Source organism: Macrotis lagotis, chromosome 3 (assembly GCF_037893015.1).
Source record: "Macrotis lagotis isolate mMagLag1 chromosome 3, bilby.v1.9.chrom.fasta, whole genome shotgun sequence".
Taxonomy (NCBI): domain Eukaryota; kingdom Metazoa; phylum Chordata; class Mammalia; order Peramelemorphia; family Peramelidae; genus Macrotis; species Macrotis lagotis.
Genome location: NC_133660.1, coordinates 62,055,155 through 62,077,445, shown reverse-complemented (window position 1 = coordinate 62,077,445; position 22,291 = coordinate 62,055,155). Strand labels below are relative to the sequence as shown.

Below are 22,291 nucleotides of genomic sequence, written 5' to 3'. Positions count from 1 at the left end.
AGGATGAGAGAAAGGGAAAGTCTGTGAATTGAGATAACCCAGTGATGAACAGGGAAAGGGTGGAAACAACTTGAACACTTTATATATTTCATCTGATTTATACCTCCCCCTCCCATTCCCCCAAATTATGTAGACCACTTGTGAAGCAGATAATAGACATCCCCTCTGATCCAAACTATTTTAATATATAACTATCATTCCAAACACTTTTTGTATTGATGAAATGGCTTATACATTCATAATTCTTATGATAATGATAAACCACAAATAAAGGACAACACCAATCCTGTGAGGTGGAGATTCTCTGTGCTGGCATTCCAGATTGAATTTTTCTTATTCCATATAGTGTGGCAATGTCTTCTTGGGAACCAGTGGATTGGTTGCATAACTAGGATGGGAGTGGATTTAATGGGGTTTTCATTGGAGGATTATTTAGAAGACCATTGGTGCCAGCTGGTAGGCTCAATAGAGAGAAAGATGTAAAGGGATAAAGAGCCACATTTGTACATCTATGCTCAATTCTTTATTAGTTGATATGAATGTAGCTAGCCCTGCAGAGTTGCAGAAGGCCTCAACTTACCTAAATTCGAAAAACAAATCTAACCACTGAATATCATATATGGAATTAAAATATTTTATAAAGTTTTCCTTTCACTATTTAAAAAAAAAGCCTACTTTTAGCCATGGAGAGAGGCAGGCAGGCAAATATAGTCAGCCATGGATTCTTTTCCTAAGATATGGTACTTTATTCATTCTGTATCCTAGAAAACACTTTTTTAAAATATATAACTGCATGTCCTACTACTCTGAGTGCTCCACCTTCCAGTGCAGTCAAAGGCAAGTCAACTACCCTAAGTACTTTGGAGGTATCCCCTTCCTCCTCCATACAGCTCTTTTGTAAGCAATGCAAGTGCATAACCACTACTCTAATATAGTGCTCAAAAGATTAATTTAAAATGTTATAATGTCTTCCCCTTTTACAACAATACAACTGAAGGTAATTGCTAGATGCATCATAATCTTTAATCTGGTAAAACTTGGCATCAAGTCTCTACAGGAAGATGCGTGGCCAAACAGCTTTGCTGCTGCCGCTGCTACTGAACAACTGGCAAAAAGAAAAAAATATATATATATATTTAAAGCTAGAATTTATTGCTCCAGATTTGACTTGCAGAACCACACTGTTGTGTACAAACTGTTAATCTCCATAGATGCTCAGACGTGATTGTCTCCTTGTGTCTAAACACACAAAATACAAGCTGCTATCTGTACAGTTTACAGTACTGAAACACATATATTTGGAAAATGAAGTATAGATATGTACTTTGCAAAGATACATGATTTTACAGCAGGGATTTACCCAAACTTATTATTCTTTTTTTTTTTTTTACAGCCACTTTAAAAATAGACAACAACTTCACTAGCATAGCTAAGTTACAACAAAGAAAGAAAGAATCAGTGTACTGACTGGCCAATTCCCCAAGCTCCCAGATCTTTTCATGTTTGTGGTTTGTTTGGTTTTTTGAGGAAACCCCTATACATAAAATGAAAATAGTATCTGAGTATTTTCTTCAGTGGTGGACTAAGTAGTTTCTTAAAACAAGACTTTAGTTTGCCATTCACTTCGGACTGCCTTGAAAATAAGATACACTACACCTTTAAAAGAACCATCGGAATGCTTCAGCGCTGGGAACAGGTGTTCTCTATAAAAAAAAGCAAGAAAACAAGTTAAGCTTTCCATCTATGGCAATACAAAATGAGATTTCTTTTCTTTACACTTCAGCCATATTTTTTAGTTAGTGAGATACAACATTTAACTTTTAAAATGCCATCTTAGGACATTTTAAAAAAATCAGAATGATGACTGTCTCCTGCTTTATTGCAAAAGATAGGATTGAATAAATCAATAGTGGTGTGGAAAAAATTCTAGAAATGCCTTAAAAATTATAACAAGTAGTTCATGGAAGGAAAAAGGGAGAAAATAATATTTGGACATGTAACTTTGATCAGGATTACTAAGTAGCCAGTGACAGGCTAGTGCCTGTCTTCAGTAATGGCTTACAGGAAAATTGTACCATATTAATAAGAGAATTATCTTACTTAAGGCATAACCAAGACAAGGAAGAAACAAGCCTATCACTTGTCAGACCTGTGCTGTTTAACCTTCTGCACTGGTCTGTTTCTCGACATATATTTTATTATAGTTTAAAAGAATAAACCAGCTTTGGACCTCATTTTAGAATCAAAAAAAAAAAATAAATGAGAGCCTCATGCACAAATTTTGCATGATTAGTTGCCTATGGAAACATTTACAAAATCACCTACTTTTTTATTTGACTTGGTGTACAAACATCCTCGCTCAGAAAAAAAATACATTCTAAAAAGATTTAGCTAAAAAGATAAAAAACAATGGGCAAAACATTTCAATAAAATGATGCTGACAAGGGGAACATTAATTTAAAATAGATTCAAAATATGTTTCTGGTCAGATACACTGAATGCACATTCTAGTGAGATTGTGTGTACTTTCAGAACCTAGTGCAGTCAGTTCTTCATTTTGAAGAATTTCTTTTGGGATTTAATGACAACCAATAATTCATTTCTTTTGAAAATTTTTTTTCAAGTAGTACATGTTCAGTATGATACTTTACATGCACTACTGATAATTATGCAAAAACTAAAATGTATCAGTAGTCTAAAAAAGGTCTATATTTTTCAGACCCTTGTAAACAGAAAGAAGGCAGCACCAAGTAGCAAATAGAGATTAAGGTCCTGAAGTAAGATAGAGCTGGATTCAGGTTCTACTCTGACAAACAGTGAGTGGTTAGGTGACTGACTCTAAGAGGATTGCTCAAGATGACCCCCTTAGACTATGAAAGACAAAAAAACAAGGCTCTGACCCCAAATTTCTAGGGGAAATTTTCTTGCTTGGGAGATTACTAGATCAAGAAAATCCCTTTTGCCTACAGAAAAATACACAGAAACTGTTATATCTCAGAAACTAGATGGGAAAAAACCTGAAGTCATTCATTGATACTGAAGGTAATGTACCATCCTTTTCATGTTATTGTAAGATAAGACAACAAATATTTTCCAAAAGACTACTAAAGCATGCACCAAAAATATTCACCTACTAGAGGAAGATTCCTAAATGTTTCGTACGTGTTCCAGCAACTTTGTAAAGTGCTGGTTGTGGTGCAAGTGTAAGGGTTCTGAACTCCATTCACATTGTTCACATGCAGCAAAGGCGGTTTCTAAACACCAAAGGTAAAGAAAAAAAAGGGTATTGAAGGAATAAACTTAATCCTCATTGTCAAAGTATTTAATTTAATGTACATAAAAAGGGGCCTAGAAGAAGAGAAGATTCTCTTGTTAAATAATTGTCAGTTATTCCCTGAGAAGCATCATAAATTAAATTGAATTGGTTATATCACCAGAATTTGAAAACATTCTTTCTCATTCCCCATGCTCTGAAAATATTGAGTTTAATAAATCCTGTAGCATTAACTTACAATTACCATGCATTCCTATCTCATATAAACATAATCCAAACTATAGAATTTTCATTCATAATAACATTCAAAACACTATACCACCATAATTGTCTTTATAATCCTTACCCTGTTTTATGTGGGGTATGTGTATATCTGTGCAGTATATTATGTCTGCATGTGGTTAAGATACAGTGTAGAGGAGCAGATAGGGAAAGGGCCTATCTTGCAATAGGGGTGATCTAGGTGAAAGTCCTACCTTTAATAATACCCACTAATTTATGGACAGGTCACTTTTCAATAGCTCTGAACTCACTAAGTTTCAGATCAGAGATAAGTATGTCATCTGCATTGGTAGAGAGAGCTTCAACATCAGGATTTCCCCATACCAATGAAGTCACAAATCTGAGCCAAAGAGAAATTTGTACAAGCATATGTGTGTATATGAATGTAACTATAATACCATTATATAAGTTTTTACATATATAAATAATGTAGTATTTACATGTAATATTATAATATATAGGCATATGTATATACACGTTTTATAGAAGACAATGAAATAAAATTATGTCTTCCTACAAAGCCAAACAGAAGAAACTTGATCTTGTTCACTTTTTTACCAGTCTTGTGGAGGTAAGAAGATGACTTCTAATGGTAAATGAGGTCTAGTAGCATATGCATATTTTTCATAAGGAAAATGTCAAATGATATAAAGTTCTGAAACAGCATCTTCTGTGAATATATAAATCACATGAAAGCTCATCTCAGCAGAATGATTAATTATAATTTTAATTTCTTATTAGATATATATTCCTTATTTAAAACAACTATATATTCTTTTTAATAATGAAGGTTAAGTTGTCTTTTATTTACTTTCTTGAAACATTAGACCGAGTTAACTTAGATTTAGTCATGTCAGCTAGAAGTGAAGATTCAGTGCCTGAATAATAGGTCAATCAGAAATTTAAATACATAGAATCAGAGAGGCAAAGATGCTATTTTTAAAAAATCTTTCCTTCTAAAAGGTACAACCAAATCTTCTTTGAATTAACATAGTAAAAATAAGTCATCTTTAAGGTAGCATGTGAAGAAAAAAAAGATAGTATGTAGAGAATTAAGTCATTGTATGCTTCAAATTATTAACCCATATTTTTGTAGCTTTCATATTTTTTTAAATCCTGAAACACCCCCCCCCCCATAAAATTTCATCCTGCCCATCAAACGTGCATTGATCTCACCTATCCTGAATGTTCCCTTCCCATGTCTATTTTTGTCTGCCATTCTGCAATTTACCACATTCAAGGAATGCAGAAAAGAACAAAAATTCACCTTTACCCTTAACTGAAATTCCCTAGAAAGCCACACAAAATTGACATGGAAAGGAGAGACAGTCTATATATTAATCATTTTTTATTAAGCCCACTGCCCAATTTTCATCCTGCCTGGACTGATTTCTTTAAAACCCTGGCATGTGAGCCAGAGCATTTTTTTATGCCTAACACAGTGTTGCATGGTTCAGATAAAGTCACTCAAAAATTGTTGGAATAAATTCTCTAATTTTGCCATCACATTTGGTGAAGTTATCTTCATTAGAAAAATACTCTTTCAACCAATTCAATGGCTGAGCTTGACAGGAGAGGGGCTTAAGTGCACTGACCATCTATCTACCTTCTAGTGATATAAATCCAAGAGTCCCAGCTGGGGAATCGAACTCTTGATGAGATTACACTGAATTTCTGTATCACAGTTATGCTTGCAGGGAATCATTATCCTGAGTGACAGGGAAACCAGATTCCCCTAGAAGTTAAGGGGGAGGGGAGGTAAAGAATAGAACTGCAGTTCATCAGCATTGTTTAAGGAAGACTTCAATCCTCATACAGGTGCAAATACTGACAAACAGCATTCTTGTTCCTATGAGATATATTGAGAAATCTGCAACCCCAGTTTTTCCTAACAGGTAATATTAAAACATATTCTAGAGATCTTTGCCCAACATAAACCTTATATAAAAAGACCTTCAGTCTAAAAAGTGTCTTCTTTTCTTTGTTGGATAACTTTAATAGGGAAGGGTAGTTCTTTAGAAAGGAAAACCAGAATTTTTATGTTAATTTCATATTTGTTTATCCTAACTCTTCTTAAACTTTCTCCCCTCATAATCATGGGCTGTCAGATATGTCTTTAATCCACAAGGAATATCTAACTAAATCATTTAAAATTAAAAAGAGCCTTTAAAAACTATCATTTTAGTGGCCAAGGATTAAGCCTCAATCTCCTTTTCTGTGTGTTTGTGTGTGTGTATGTCTGCAAAATGGTCATATGAAACATAATTCGTTTTCTGACACAAGTAGCCCTTGAAGGTAATGCATCAATTTAAATACGCATAATATATATATATGTATATGTATATGTATATATATATATATATATATACATAGATAAATAACACTGCAAAAATCCTCTCTTAAGGGCAAAAAAAAAGACAAAATAAAAGTTAGTCTCCTAAAGACTGGAAAATGAATCAGATCTAGCTCCCAGTGTGTGAAGATACAGAGATAGGCCTATACATAGACAATTGAATGAAAACATTACAATGCTGATCTTAAAATTTAATCATTTCCTTCAAGCAAGACTTAATCAGTTGTCACAATACAATAAACTCCAAGTAACTATTAGGATTCAAAGATAGAAAATTGGAAAGGAGTATAATGTAGTGGAAAGATCATTGGATTTAGAGTCAAAAGGAACTGGATTCAAATCCTGCTTCTTTTATCTTGGGAAAGCATCAGTAAAATAATTGTCTTAGATGCAGTAGCCATTAAGGTCTAGTCTAGGTTTAAATTCATGATCCAATAATAGACTTGGTCCTAGGACCAAGTTCATTTAACAAAATGGACTTATGTTCTAGTCAATGGATTAGGTAATAAGAGCCTTAGAATCATATGGTCCTCAAAGGTTTGTTATAAGTAAAGTGCTTTGTAAAGCTGAAGAAACTACAAGAATATGATATTATTCCCATTATTACTGTCAAAGGCTACACAGACAGTCAGTAGGAGAGAATTACTTTGAAATGATCAAAACTACCCCACCGGGCAATCATGATTGCACTAGAAAGGTATGTAACTAAATGTTAGCTATAAGTAAAATAGCCACAATCTAGTGTCCTTTTTCATTGATAATAATACAAGAGCTAGCATTTATATAGTGTTTTTAGGTTATTAAAATACTTTACTAGATTATCTCATCTGATGTTCAATGATATAATCTGAGGCATTCCCATTTTACAGGTGAGGGAACTACAGCTAAGACAATTTGTATCCTAACCACAGATACGTAGATAGCAAAAGGGACAAGATTTAAATCAAGATTTCTCATAACTCTAGGTCCAGTCCTCTTCCCAAAACATTAGAATGACTTTATTGTAATTATTGATATAGTCCACAGGATTTGTTCTTATTACCCATATTCCTACAAAGGTAAATCGAGTTCTTATCATTTGCCTAGTATTAATAGAGGAAACTATACTCCAATCCTAATGAATACTGAAACATTTGATTATTAAAATTATGCAGAGTGATATCAGCTTGCTAATAAGTAAGGAAAGTAATTAAATACCTACATTTTGTCTATAATCATGGAGGAATACACACACTAATTGCCTCTGCACACAATGTGGAGACCAAGGCACAAAACTGATATGAATACTGAATCCTGAAACAAATTGTATTATGAAGCCAAATGAGTATTACACAAAGTTAAAGAAAGAAAAAAGAAATTTTGTAAGGCTCAAAATCCTCTGCTGCAATCTAAATAACTAAAACAAAGTAAAGAAAATAATATTTTTACTCATCAGTAGCATATAAAATCATTGAAGTCAGTAAATGCTTTCTTTCTGTTGCTTTGGTATTTTTTTTTTTGTATTCCCAGCGCTTTGCCTGTAGAAGGTACTGTTTTTCAATTAATGGAGTCTGCTGGTACCTACAGTAAAATTATCATAAAATATGAAACACATCAACATGTAGATATAGAGAAAACCAGTCCACAGAAGCATTAGATGCCTGAAATAATGGTCAGCATAAACAACACTACCAAATAGGAACCAGTGATGTTCAGATTAACAGTATTCTACTGTGTGGAGTTAGCAGCCCTCAACTTACACATTCACAAAGAAATATTACTCTGTTGTGACTTTCTAAGTTAAAACTGATTCCCTTTTGTGCTTTCTTTCTACAATATGTCTATCTCTAATATATGTACATCTATACTAGTTACAATTGTATCATAATATCTTTGGTTTACACATACTTCTTTTTTTAGCAATTAAAATATTTAAATCAGATATAACTACCACTATAGTTACAAAAGGAAATGAAAATTCCTTACTAGGAGTAAAGTCTAAATTTTGGGAAATGGAAACTAAATATAAATAAATAAAAAAATCAAACCTCTTTTACTTCATTCATGGTCATAAGCGATACTCCAAATTTCTAATTTCTGGGTGACTCAAACTTTTTAGTTGACTAATGAGAAAAAATCAAAAGTATTGGTTTTTACTTAATAAATATTCAACTGGCATTATTGCTGCTGCTTCCATACTCCCTTAGCACTGTCCTTAGCACCTTTACTTTTACTTCTATTACTTTTCAAAGTAGTAGTTGGGGTGAAAGGAAAGCCCAGTTACTTTCTTCACCAGGCAGATGATTTTTTTCATTTATTATTTCATAAAGGTGCTAAACCAAGGAAAACTAATATAATACTGATATAAACTGAGACAGCAAATGAAAAATAGAGAGTGAGGATGTGAGATCAATCACTTCATACCACACCTGCCCAAGTTCTCATTCTGGCAAAGATACTGAGCTACAAAAGTTCATGTTAAACAATGGAAACTATTTCTCTCTCAAACTTTTCAACTATTTTATTTAAGTAGATTTTGGGGAGAAGGAGGAATGTTTAATTATCCTCCATTGAATTTTGTTAAAAGCATCCTGAAAAAAGCATATGAACTATAATCAAGCAAATAAAAACTCTTTATGGCATTATAAATGTCCCAGCTAGCACTAAAGGCTTCTTGAGCCTATGGAAATAGACTTGTCACAGCTTATTGTCATAATCACACATACACATACATTGTATGTGTGTGTGCATGTTCGCATATGTGTGCATGTGTGTATGATGGCAAGTTTGTGCATGTATGTGCATGATGGAAAGCTTATTTAAGTATATGTGTGCATGTGTGTATGTAAGTATATATATATATATATTATATATATATATATATATATATGAATACATATGTATGATTTGTGTGACTATTGGGAGGAGGAATAATGATTTTTAAAAGAGCCAATGAATACCTCAAACATTTTTTTAAATAAGGTTTTCTACAATTGTTGAACTACATCTCATAGCGATAGTATGAAGTCATCATTTTTAAGTGAAATAAACTTTTCTATGATAATCAAACAGATAAAATACTAGTTAAAAACCCAGTATTACCCTGTCAAGGATGGTTGCAATATTTGCATTTTATATGTACACTTTTTCTATGTCCTTTATTTGTCTGGTTCAATAATTCTGTCTCTTCTCAAAGTCATTACAGTACCTTCTGTTGAGTACAGCAATAGTACTTGGTGAAGACAGAGCTAATCAGTTTCTGAAAAATGACCAAGAAAATGTATGATGATTGTGCTGGTAGGGACTTATTTGTATTTGAGGTGGTGATTTTTAAAACTGCTAGTGAACTTTCCCCATCCTTTCTTTTTTAAATGGAGAGAAGAAGTAACATCTATATTCACAATTTATTGTCATCACATTGAATGGTAAAGGCACTTGATGATAGGAGAAAAAGCCAATTGACCAGTAGGTCAACGATAGAGAAACTTGTGAAACAAAATTAGAGAAAAATAATATGACTAAATTGTAAATCTCTATTCTTTTACTAGAAAGGGAGTGCTATAGTTAGAGACCTAGTTCAAGCCCAGCCTCTGACTAATAGTGGCTTAATGACTGTGGGTAAGTAATTTGCATTTTCTTTGCCTTGGGGCAATTCTCTGAGGCTTAAAGTTGCAAAATCAAACAAAGAAAAAAATAAATAAAACAAAAAATCACTCCCTGAATTCTTAGAAAGGGCAATCTTAATAGGATGTCTGGATAGCAATCAAATCACAGGTTCAGTTACTAACTTAAAGTTCTTCAAACAATAGCATCTAACAAAAATTGTTCTTTCCTACTTGGTACAATGGAAAGAATTCTGGTTTAGGAAAGGCTAAAGCACACCTGCCCAAGTTCTCATTCTGACAAAGATGCTGAGCCATGAAAGTTCACATTGAACAATGGGTGTGAATTCAGATTATGCTACTAATTAGCTGACATTAAACTCCTCTGAACCTCAGTTCATACTTCTGTAACAGAAAATTCATATCACCTTATAGGATTATTGGGAAGAAAACTACTTCAGAGCCTTAAAATACTACATAAAGTTTCATTGTCATTATACAGAATTTTGCAAAAAGTCACTTGTAAATGTTTCTTTAGGATATTGCTAAGGAAGACATATTCTAAAGAAGTCAAAACTATGGATTTTCTATTTATCACCAAGGAAAATTAAGAAAGAATTCATTCTAAGCAATTTTTCTAAACGTGTTCATCTCTAGTAGAATGAGATATTTATACTAAAGCTATAGCTCTGTATAGACTATGTAGTTTTAAAAGTACATTTTCTCCCCAATTACTCCTCAGTTCCTTATATCTGCTTTTAAATTTAAGTTCTTTGAGAGTAAGGACTACATTTACCTTTCTTCGTGCCTGACATAATTGGTGCTTAATGAATGCTTGCTGATATGATCATAATTTTTGTATATCATCATAACTGACATTCAATTGAATAAATTCAAATTTCAAAATGCTTTACCTATGTAACCTATTTTAATACCAAGTCTATGAGTTAGGTATTTTTTACAGATGGAAAAACTGGGGCTCAGAAATATTGAGTGACTTGTCCATGGTTAGTGTACTCTAACCACTGTGTCATGCTGCCTTTCAATTTGAAAGAACCCTATTATTTTTCCAAACTATCTCCACCAATACAGGAGTGGAATTGGATGACAAGAAATAACCTAGATTTATGACAATTAGAACAACTTAGCCCCTCTCCCTCTATTAGATTACAGTTATAAAATAATCTTATAAAAATTAAATAGAACTTAATCTTTCTACATGGGGCTATTCTTACTTTTGTTAACCTCTGATCATTAAAGAGAAATGTAGAGTGTTATATATTACTCTAAAAATCTCTCTCATATATCATAACTTTGGTCAATCTAAGTCTTCAAGTCCTTATCTATGGAAATATTTTTTAAATCACTACCTTTCCAAAATGCTCATATATATTGGTACACTGAGAAAACAAAATGAAATTCATGATTTTGCTATGTCAATATCTATACTCATATCACTGGACCTTTCTTTTTTCATATATTCAGAGGAGATGCCTTTGAAATAATTTAGTCCTATCCCCAGTTCAAAGTTTTTAAAACCAAGACCTACAGAGAGGAAGGGACTTAGCCAAGGTCACACAAGTAGTTAGTGACCAAAAGGATTTGAATCTTAATTGTTTGTGAATCATTTTCCCCAAGTCAAGTATGCAGAACACACTGGCTAATAAAAAAGTTCATCAGTGGTTTTTCTTAGCAATATTTTTGTCTTAATTTTCCTGCTTTTCTTTGGTCATTTAAGAATTTTGCTAGTGTTTATGGGATATGGGCAATTAGATCATCTCTAGCTAAAGAAATATTATCCTTACTTTGGAATGGAAGTTTCTCCCATACCATTTTCCTCACAAAATTTCATTTAAACCTGAAAATCAATGTTCTTTAAAAAGCAGTATATTCATTTCCTCACTAATACAATATACACAATATACACACAAATATTGTGTATTCAGGTGTGTACACTCACATATTTACATACATACATACATGCTTATTTACAAGAAGATCCATAAGTATTGAATAGTCAGTTTTTTTTATTCAAGGTAATGACCACCAAAGCTTCCTATGAGTTCCTAAAAATATCAGCCATATCTTGTCATTTCTAATTGTACCAGATTCAAGATGGTGACCATGAGACATCTGCTAATAAATTTATTTCTGTATTTTCTTAGAAACCATGACAATCCTAGCTTATTCTTTCCTTTTTCCATTCCTTATTTCTAATTAGATTAAAGCCAGTGTTATTCCATGCTTCAAAGTGCATACCTGTACTTACCTTGACTTTACTCTCTGTGTCTCTGAGCAGCTGTCTCTCTCTCTCTCTTTTCATATTTGCAATAGAGGGTTACTTTTAAAATATTCTTATTCTATTTCTCTCTACATTATATATTACATAGATCCATCTTTTTCTTCCCAGATACTAAAACCAACCTATGCAATGAATATAGAATATAATCAGATAAATTTTTTCATATATGTGAAAATTATCCAAGTCTCCTATTGTTAGAATGAATGATATTCAGAATTTCCTTGCTTCCCCTGAGATTCAGGATTAGATTAGCCTATAAAGATTGAAGTATTAAGAAGGAAAAACTTCAGGTATATAAAAGTAGCAAAATTTGGATCAAGAATACTACAACCCTATCTCTTTAGGTAGGTCTAAAGCAACCTCTTTACTGAATTTCAGATGGACATAGTGCCTTGACTTTGAAATAAGAATATACCATTACTTTACTACTCTAACTTATTTTCATTTCCATTCTTTCATATTTCTAAAGAATATTTCAGAATTCAGAAACTGAAGATATGACCACTTCTGATTTTTTTCTCTACCTATATACAATGTAGCTTTCTATCTCTTACTCTTACTTCCATATACATCAAAACCATAGTTGACCTCATTTAACCCATAAACACAAGCATTTCCTCAAGGAACTGCCCATTTCACAATCCAATTATTCTGTTCTTTCCTCCAACATCAGTTTCATCACTATTATCAATCACAATTTTCATCACAATGAAATTTATATCATCTTAAAGTATTTTAAAATATTCATTTCAACTCTCCTTACCTCAGTACACAGACTTGACTTTGATCTAGCTTGAATCAGCATTTCAAAATAGTATTCTACCTTCTTTTCCTTACCTGTCTCTTAGTAATTGCTTAAAAATATATGGTAAATACTCTATTTTCAGCCCTCCTGCAATACAGGTGCTTCTTTTTAAAAAGGTAATCATTAAACCATTCCTGGCCTAGAAATATATCTGTGTACACACACACACACACACACACACACACACACACACACACATGCTCTATATATCTCTTTTTCTCTTTTACTACTTGTAAGGTTTCTGCCATCATAAATCATTCATCTTTTCTGAGTCTGTGAAAAAGACATTCAGATCTGTTTTCTCCTACTTCATCCCTCTTCTTTGTTTCTTTGCTTCTGTAGGGATTTTTCATGTCTACCCAGCTCTTTAGGAACATAAGTCTTAATATAGATGACCCCAAAATCAGAACATTTTGCCAATCTTGGATTTACTGATATATATATATATATATATATATATATATATATATATATATATAATTACACTTTGACATTCTTTTATCACATGCTTCAGAAGTTTGCATAAATATCACCACCATAGATATAGCTATCATCATTGTACTAGTCTAGAAGAAATTCAGGCCTATATAGAGAGAGGGGAAGAGATGTGGGAGAGGGAGAAGAAAAAAAAAGGAGGAAGAAGAAGAAAGGGAGGGAGAGAGGAGTTTGCTAACAAACTATGCTTCTCAATGCTATCTTCAATTACCTTGATTTTACTTTGTATATAAATCTATATATAGTATATATATATATATATATATATATATATATATATATATATATTTATATATATGTATGTATGCTTTTTCCTCCAAAAAAAAAGGGAAATTCCTTGAGAGGAAGTGAGATTTTCATTTTTATCTTTTATCTGTAATCTTGGCCCTTTATAGGCATTCAATTTAATACTTGCTGGATTCAACGGAATTTGTGCATATTTGCTCCCATCTTCCTAATGCCTCACTCTAACTTCCCAAACAAGATATATTGATTGTAAATCTCTGTCACAATTTCTTCCCATTATTGTTTCTTTCGACTTTATCCTAAATCAGCATTCCAAATATTGCCTCATTTTCATCAGAGTAAAATTATTTTTTCATCATGAGCTATTTGCTAGCATTATTTGACAGATCCAAAATCAACTCAAAGCTACTTCCTTATATTTTAAGAACTTTCCAAGGACCTTCTTCCTTATCTCTCAAACTTTACATTCTCTATCCTTCTAGTCTTTGGTCATGCTATTTTTTTTATCACATTTTAGTTTTTCATTTTTTTAAGAAAATACATTTGAAGTAGACCTTATCTACCTAGAAAACTTTCTTCTCATAACTGTATCTTCTCAAAAACTTTGCCTTACAATATTTTAATTCTCATTACACATAACTTTAGCTGTTTCTATGTACAAAATACAGAGACACGGGGAATAGTTATGCAAATTATGCAATAAAAATAAGAAAAAAATGAATGTATTTCTTCAATAATTTAAGAGATAGAGACTGTTTTGTTAGATAGTTCCCTATTGACTGAATTCAGATGATAGCTCAACGTCTTAACTATGATTTTCAAGTATGGATGAAAACAAATTAGAACTTAACTCTTTCCAAGTGAACTCACATCACACCGTGATTAGTCAAGTAAATATAACTATCCAAATAACTAAAGTTAAATAGCAAAAAATGACTATAAAGCCTCGATTATCTTAAAAGTCATGATTTTCATTAGTAGCATATTTGGCTGAATTTTGATGGTATGACCTAACAATGAATATATTAAAGAATTATGAAGAAAACTGAGTTTTAGGAAACTTCTAGGGCTTTGTGATAAAAGCGTGAATGAGTCTTAAAAAAGAAAAAAGCCAAAATATTAATTTGAATTTCTACATAAATATTTGATGACCATGCTGCTTTCTTTTACATAATGCATAAAAGATAAAATTGACTGGCTAAATATTAAAAAATAAAGAAAAATAATAAAAAATAAAGAAAACTGAAAAAATGCAATAGGCTTAATTCAAACCTGGCTACAGATTTTTATACTGTTAAAATAAATTAAGAGGAAGTCTAGGAGTTCCACAGAGGAGAAAACATTTCCCATAATGTTTGAGAGTAGAAGTTAACAAGCCTGCTGGGATCTTTTTAGCCCCTGCAGAGCTAAGGCTTCAACATTATTAAATGGCTGTCGCATCTGAAGTATGGTGCACATAACTCAATAAACAACAGAAAACATATGATGCTGAAAGGGGGGGAGGCTTTAGATTACCCTGCAGAATAATTCAATTTCAGGACAGGTGTTTGCATGTGATGGAACAAGATATGACTGAAGAATTAAAAAAACTGTCAGGAAAAAAAAAGATGCTGTAGTCTGAGCTCCTAGTGTAATGTCAAATGAAAGCTTCCATTTCAAGGTATTATTTCTAGACTATGAAATTTTAAATGTGGTGAAAGGGACAAAAGTATAGATAAATAGAATACTTGAAATTGTTAATTTCTAGCAAAAGGATGTGGAAGGAGGGGTTGGATATCAGTAATAATATGCAAGTTGACTTTGTCTAGTTTAAAAGTATAATCTTGAATAAAGAATAATCCTAATTCCACACAAGTGAATAAGTTTTGTACTATTTTAGAAATTCAAAAGTCATGAGCCATAGGTTTGTTATTATATTTAGATCTACTTTTTAAAAAGTGGTTTTGTTTTCAACTAAGGGGCACTATTAAACCATGACTAAATGGAGTGGGGAGACTAAGCTTGAAAGAATAGTATGAATTTTTTCCAGTGGGCATCTTTATATTCATATCTGAATATCTAAAACTAAGATTGATTATAAAGATATCAATTGTACAAATATTTATCTTCTCCAAACAATTCAAGAAATTAAGTTGGATTCCTACCCACTTAATAATACAATTCTGACAGGACTCCACCATAAGGGCAATATATAGTAGATGTGGTATATACTTTTTTTTGGTATATTTGAATAATGTACATTACCAATATGGATCATTTAAGGTAACCACTCAGAAAGCTCCATCACCACACCACCCTGAAATTGGTTACACAGCATTTAAAAAAGAAAATTATCTTATCAACTATTAACTAAATCTTCCTCCCTACTCCCCCCCAAAAAAAACTTATAGAAAATACATTCTCATTATAGTAAGAACTAGTATTTTTACAATTAACTTAAATATTCGATGAAATATTTAAACCAGATAATTTACAAACTAATCACACCTTGTTAAATCTCTGTGCCTGCCTGACACAATGATCTTAACTATGTTTGTAATTCATTCAGGAACATGAAAGATAAAAACTGGAGGTGAGGGAGAAGAATAACCAAAATTCAATATTCTATTTACTACTTTTTTAAAATATTTGAAATGTAAACTGCAGCTATCCTATGAAACCTTTGTTCCTTTCTTAATCCAAAGAAATACATATTTTAACCTGATGATTTCCACAGGTTACTTTGTTAAATTGCTTGATATATTAGCATTATGTTAGTATAATTTGCAAATGGTTAATTGTTTATATTTTACCATTTATGATTGTGTTTTCAAAAAAACATTTCCCTAATTTTTAAAATGCAATTAATTTGTGTTTATCCCTAATTTAGGAAGCATTAAAATGCTTAATTTCTTTAAAAAAATCTTATAATGTTATGCAGGGCATCCCAAAAGTCTTAGTGCAGTTTTAAGCCTTAATAACTGCACTAAGATATCTGAAACATACATAATGTGTTTCAATCTAATGGGAACCTACCATGGTGATTACTTTAAAAATTAATTGAATATTTTTGTTCAGATTATATAAGTGTTTTAAATAAAACCTCAATATTTAATTATAGTCTAACATACCTCTCCTATAACCCCAAATTAAGTAAAACATTCTCAAAGATTATAGGACATGAAATACTAAAATACTGACCTGTATCATGGTTCGATTTAAAGCACGAACTATTTCTAGTTGATGCAAAAAAAGGTAAAATGCGGAGGGACAAGCAAACCTGTGAAAAGATTATTTAACCACAGAGACCTGTGACCATATCTTGACTCATTTTCGATTTTTACTAGAATAATCTGTAACTTTAGATTGTAAGGAAAGAATTGACTCACCCCTAGAAATCTAGTAGATCTTTAACAATTTTTTTTGATCATTTTGTTACTGCTTTTAGGACTTAACATATTTACTGAGCCCAGCAACAATCAAAGGAAATAACAAACAGAACTCTCCGAAACTCAGAAATATTTCTATGACTTTAAATGACAGGTCCTTAATCCCTGAGATGCTGACTCTTTTTTGAGAAGATAGCATTGTCTCCATTCCTGACAGAGAGCTCAAAAAACTTAGCAGGACTACCTTTTTCCTGATTTTTCCATTTCTCCTCAACCTGTTCATTACAAAGAGGCTTTCTATCTTTTTGTTTTCCAATATTTTTGCTCTTCCTACAACTCAACAACATTGTGGTATGTAACTTTCAGCAAGGAAAGCAAAGAGTGGGGGTGGGGGTGGCTGGGAAACCTCTAGAGGAGCTACTTACTAATGTAGTTCCATAAATCAACTAATGGGAGAGAAACCAGATCTGTGTGGTCTCTAATACGATCCCACAGAGATCAATCATGTCACCTGAACAATGTTTAGGGACCTAGGGATTGGGGTTGCCCATCCGATAGCTTTAATCCTTGGGCCATATAAGATGAGACATCTTAGTGTTAGGAATGTGATGACTGAATATAAAAGTCATCATGATGTAGATTTTTTAAGCTAATTTTTACTAAACCAATTAATAAATAAACCAATTAAAATAATTTGCTTTGGATCAATTAATGATAATTGAAAAATACCCCCAAATCTTAATACTGATCAACTAGGGTACAACTTTTAGAAATATGGTATATAATGGGGGGAATATGGAATTATCCCTAAAATTATTTTGACTAGAGTTTACATTTAGTAAACTATTAGATAAATAAACCATATGTATGCAAATATGTAGTAAACAGTAGCATAGGAAATTATTTTATTATTTTATATATATTATACATAGAAAATTGTAATTAATTTTATCAAAAGTCTTTCTGACATACTGATATTCTTTAAAGGTGAACCTAATAAGGAAAATCATGGAAAAGATAAAAGTAATTTTAAAAGAAATACTGGAAGGTAAACATTTCATTAAAACTGTAAAGGCAGGAATCTGAAAGCATTCATGTGAATCAGTCTTAATTGCCCTTACTAACCTTTAGAATGTGGTTATTCCTTTCTTACATCATGACAAGAATAAGTGAACAAGAAAGAAGTAATTAAAGGGATGAAGAGTGAGAGATTCTTCCAGTGGGATGACCCAAGCTACTTGTCCTCTACCAAATTTGATCTGAATGCTTACTTTCACTCTTATTTTTAAGTCAACCATTACACCTGATGCTAAATTTAGACCAGGAAGACACAGAAAAATTCCATGATGGAATTTGACATCTCTACTCTTAGTAAAATATCTAACCAATTTCTAAAGCGCCACCTAAGGAGATGATGAATTATGGGGACCATGAAACAAACCTAAAAGGCAGCACAGTTCAACAGGGTGATTTTACAACCACCTGCAACCATTGTTGTTGCTTTGGTTCAGTCATGTAAGCCCTGTCACTCTGACATGTTTCCAGTTTTTTTCCTTACAACCATAACAGTGTTGCTACACATGTGCTTTAGGCAATCACGTTGTCATTCCTTAGATTTTTTCCTTTAAAAATGAGCTAAATGGAAACCAAAGCCAATTTAGGAAACTTTTCCTCTCCTTCTACCAAAAGAAACATTTCTTTAATATATGATCCATGTTCCAGAGGTCATGTTCTAAATAGGTGTGGTCTGCAGTCATGAGAACATCTTTAGATAGCTCTAGAAGTCGATCTTCTAACCATAATCAAAGGGAAGAGAAGAAAGCATGTGGTTATAAAAACAGACATGTCTAACAATGATTTTTACTAAATAATTTTAACATCCAGGATAATGATGTTATGTTTGAATCCTAATGGAACATCCAAATCAGAATCAGCACACATTTTTTAAAATGTTCTCAGAAGAAGATATCTATCCAGAAACAAGTTGATAATAAAATCATGGTAATACTGAGTTCAGTTTCCCCCAAAATAGCAAATAAGGTGAACCTAATCCAGTCTCCATTCCTGACAGAGCTCAAAAAACTTAGCAGTACTGTCCTCATTTTTCCATTTCTCCTCAACCTGTTCATTACAAAGAGAGCTCATCACTGTCTCCTTCTCTACTATGTATCCTGTCTTGCAACAGTTTGCTTATAGCTTCTCTCAAACTCATTTTCCAGGCTCACTGGCATCATCCAAAGACTGTAATACTAGTGGCTAACACCACAGCAAGGGGGCAGAGGAGGGAGTCATGTGCCACGTGCTCCTTATTAATTGTGGATCAACAGGAAAGTTCAGTTTTAGTGATTTTAATTGCCAGTAGTTCTTGAAAATTCTTAGTAGAAATGAATTCAAGTGATAATTAACTAAAAGCAAAGTCAAGGCAATGGATGAAATACTTTTTTTTTCCCACCTGAGATCTATCTGAAATGGAATATAGTGAGCTAAAAATGAAAACTTTCTGGGACATGTGGTCTTATGGGTGAGGGAAAATAAGCACATAATCATTTGATTGAATTTGATCATAAGTCACGTCAATAAAACGTGGACTTTTAGAAAACAAGTGATCTTCACTTCAAGATTCCTACTGAATTTTTTTGATTGTTTTTCCAAAAACTACAAAGCTGCTTTTTCTTCTTTTGTTTAATTTTTTTAATCTTACCTACAATATTTCTGGAGAAAATTCCTCCAAAGCAGTGATCATTTAAAAAAGGAATATAATAATCGACCACTGATGAAAATTTACAATTGCACATCTCTCTTCTAGTTTAAGAGCTCATGTCAATGATGAAGAAACCTCCCACAGCTTTATAAGCATTGCGTAGAGGTACATCTAAGCATAAGCATTGTAGGATTAAATGATTGCTTGCTTGTCTTCCTTGGCTAAAATGCCACCCCAAACCATTTTACTTATGGGTTTGTACCCCACCCCCAGTTTGTTTTGTTCAGTACATCACCTGAAATTCTTCCAAAATGTCTTCTTTTTTGTTTAACACATTTGAAAATCTCACTTTACAGCTCTGTTGTATTCTGTACATCATCCATTTGGAGCACATATAGGCAGAAGACATTATATTACAGATTCAACATGTATTAATCAAACCTAGACCTTGCTATTTTTAGCAGAATTTTTTTTGTCCCATAAAATGATTACTCTGTCATAAGCAGTACCCAAAGGAAATATTTTCCCATAGTATATTTTACCAAACATTCATTTCTGAAACTATACCCAGGTATTCTTTCTGAACAAAATTACCATCATTTACCCTAAAAATAAATAATGTATTACTTAACTCTGACCTGTTTCCCATTAAAAATGCAGGTATTCAGCTATCTCTGTACTTGTATCTGTTTCTTAAGAAAACAATCAGTTATAGGTATATCTTTAAAAATAGCAAATAAATCAGAGGAAGATTTGGGACATGCTAGAAAAAAATTCACTTATGTCTGTGTGTATATTTGAATAAATGTATGCTTAATGCATATATATATATATATATATATATATATACACAAACACACACACACATACTTTGGGGACAATCTTCATTTGCATCCTGTCATTTCTGGTTCAAATATTCATCTCTTGTGATATGGTTTTTCACATCAACAAAACATCTATGTAGATAAAAATGTTTGTGTTACCATAAGGGAAATGGTGAAAATAGGTCATCAACAATGTGTCATTCTGAACCTACCTATAAATGTATAGGATGTGATGAGTTCAACCGTGTGCAGAGGTGAAGGGTAGGGAGGAAAGACCAAAATGATGATGATGGGGGGTGGGGCTTGAAACCACTAGGGTATAATTATAGCCATAATGAATTTGGAACTTCTGACTTTCGGACCAATTATATCCTCCCCCAGAACAAAAATGAGGGGGGCCTCCCCCTGTAGAGGGTGGATCCATCGGAGATGCAAGTGTGTGTGTGGGGGGGGGAAGAGGGAGGGACTGTGCCCTCTTCCATTCACCTAGGCTACTTTACAACCTGAATGAAGCTTCAGGAAAGGGATAATGCATCTTGAAGTTAGACAAGAAGCCCTGAAGGGGTGAGGGGAGGGGGGTGAGAAGGGACGGGGGAAGGCTGGGGAACAAGAAATCATCTCCTCTGACCTCTAGGGAAGTGCCAGGCTTTTTCTTTAGCTCTTCACATTTCCTAAATTTGCAGATCTGGTGTCCCGTTTTGCGATTCCTGCAACTGCTGCAGACGCCACAGTTGATGAGCCTCTTGCAGGGCACACAGACCCCGCACCTTTTCCTCTTCTTCTTGGCCGGGTTGGCTCCACCAGCTCCTCCAGAGGAGGAGGAGGAGGAGGAGGAGTGATTCTGCGGGCAGTCTGCCAGATTGGCAATTTGAAACGCACTGTCTGTGACGGCTGCTGAGGCTGCTGCGGGGGAGTGAAGGGCTGTCATGACGATGACCCCTGGAGGTAATGAGATGCCCCCTAAAGCCGGGATGGCGGAAAAAGTCCCCACGCGTTCAGGGAGATTCATTATCTCTGCTTCAGCAGCGCCGCATTTGAGCTTGTTCATGCATTCCCCCGCCAAAGGTCTGCAGTGTTCAGGGGATAAGGTGGAGAGGAAATTAGTATTTGCCATTTGCAACGACGGCTCTGGCGGGCAGCCAGCTTTGCCCAGCCTCTGGGAGTCGTTTCGATGGTGCATGCTGGTCCTGCTGCTGCCGCCGCTGCCCGGGTGGATGGAGGAGGAGGAGGAGGAGGAGGAGGCGGAGGAGGAGGAGGATTTCCTGCCGCCCCCCCCGCCGCCGCCGCCGCCGCCGCCGCCCCCTCCTCCTCCCCCTCCTCCTCCTCCTCCTCCTCCGGCACCACCGCCTCCTCCGCCTCCTCCTCCTCCTCCGCCTCCTCCTCCTCCTCCTCCGCCTCCTCCGGCTCCTGCTCCAGCTCCGCCGCCGCCCCCGGCTGCGCCCCCGGCTGCGCCCCCGCCGCCGCCGCCGCTGCCCCAGAGCATGGCGGTGGCGGCGGCGGCGGTGGCCGCGTTGTCGCAGTTCCAGGGGGACATGCCGATGCGGGCGGCGGCGGCGGCGGCGGCGGCGCTGCTGGGGAAGATCGGCGTGGTGATGCGCGCGATCTTGGCCGCCTGCGGGAAGGCGCCCCCGTTGGTCTTGTAGAAGGAGGTGGCGAAGGAGCGGTAGCGCTCCATCTCCGAGTTGTAATCCACAAGGCTGTTGAGGGCGCCCTCGGGCAGGTGGCTCTCCTTGGGCAAGCCCGGGGCCTCCGGGCTCGGCCCCGGCTCCACGCAGACATTGGTGTTCATGGTGCAGGGGGGGAAGAAGGGGTGCAGGGTGGAAGAGGGGGGCGCCTGGTCCGACACCTGGGCGGGAAAGGGGGGGAGGTGGGGAGGAGGGAAGGGGGTGATGGTTGGTGTTGGGCTGGGGGCCGGCTCAGGAGGGAAAGATGGGGAGAGGGGGGGGGGGGAGGAGAGACAGTGAAAGGTTGCTTTATTCCTCTCTGGGGCACATTTCCACAGACGGTGAATTTCCAGGCAGCGTCTTCCTTTGCATTATCCTCCAACTGTTACAACTAAA

At 34.7% G+C, this 22,291-nt stretch overlaps 1 protein-coding gene across 1 annotated transcript; it reads right to left on the bottom strand.

Moving 5' to 3' along the window:
- Positions 1-1,658: 1,658 nt before the first annotated feature.
- CXXC4 (CXXC finger protein 4) lies at positions 1,659-22,020 on the bottom strand. Its single transcript, XM_074231553.1, has 4 exons — positions 21,507-22,020; positions 20,860-21,422; positions 3,135-3,254; positions 1,659-1,703 (listed from the first exon to the last, which is right to left on the bottom strand). The coding sequence occupies exons 1-4, from the start codon at positions 22,018-22,020 to the stop codon at positions 1,659-1,661; spliced, it is 1,242 nt and encodes a 413-aa protein (XP_074087654.1).
- Positions 22,021-22,291: the final 271 nt, after the last annotated feature.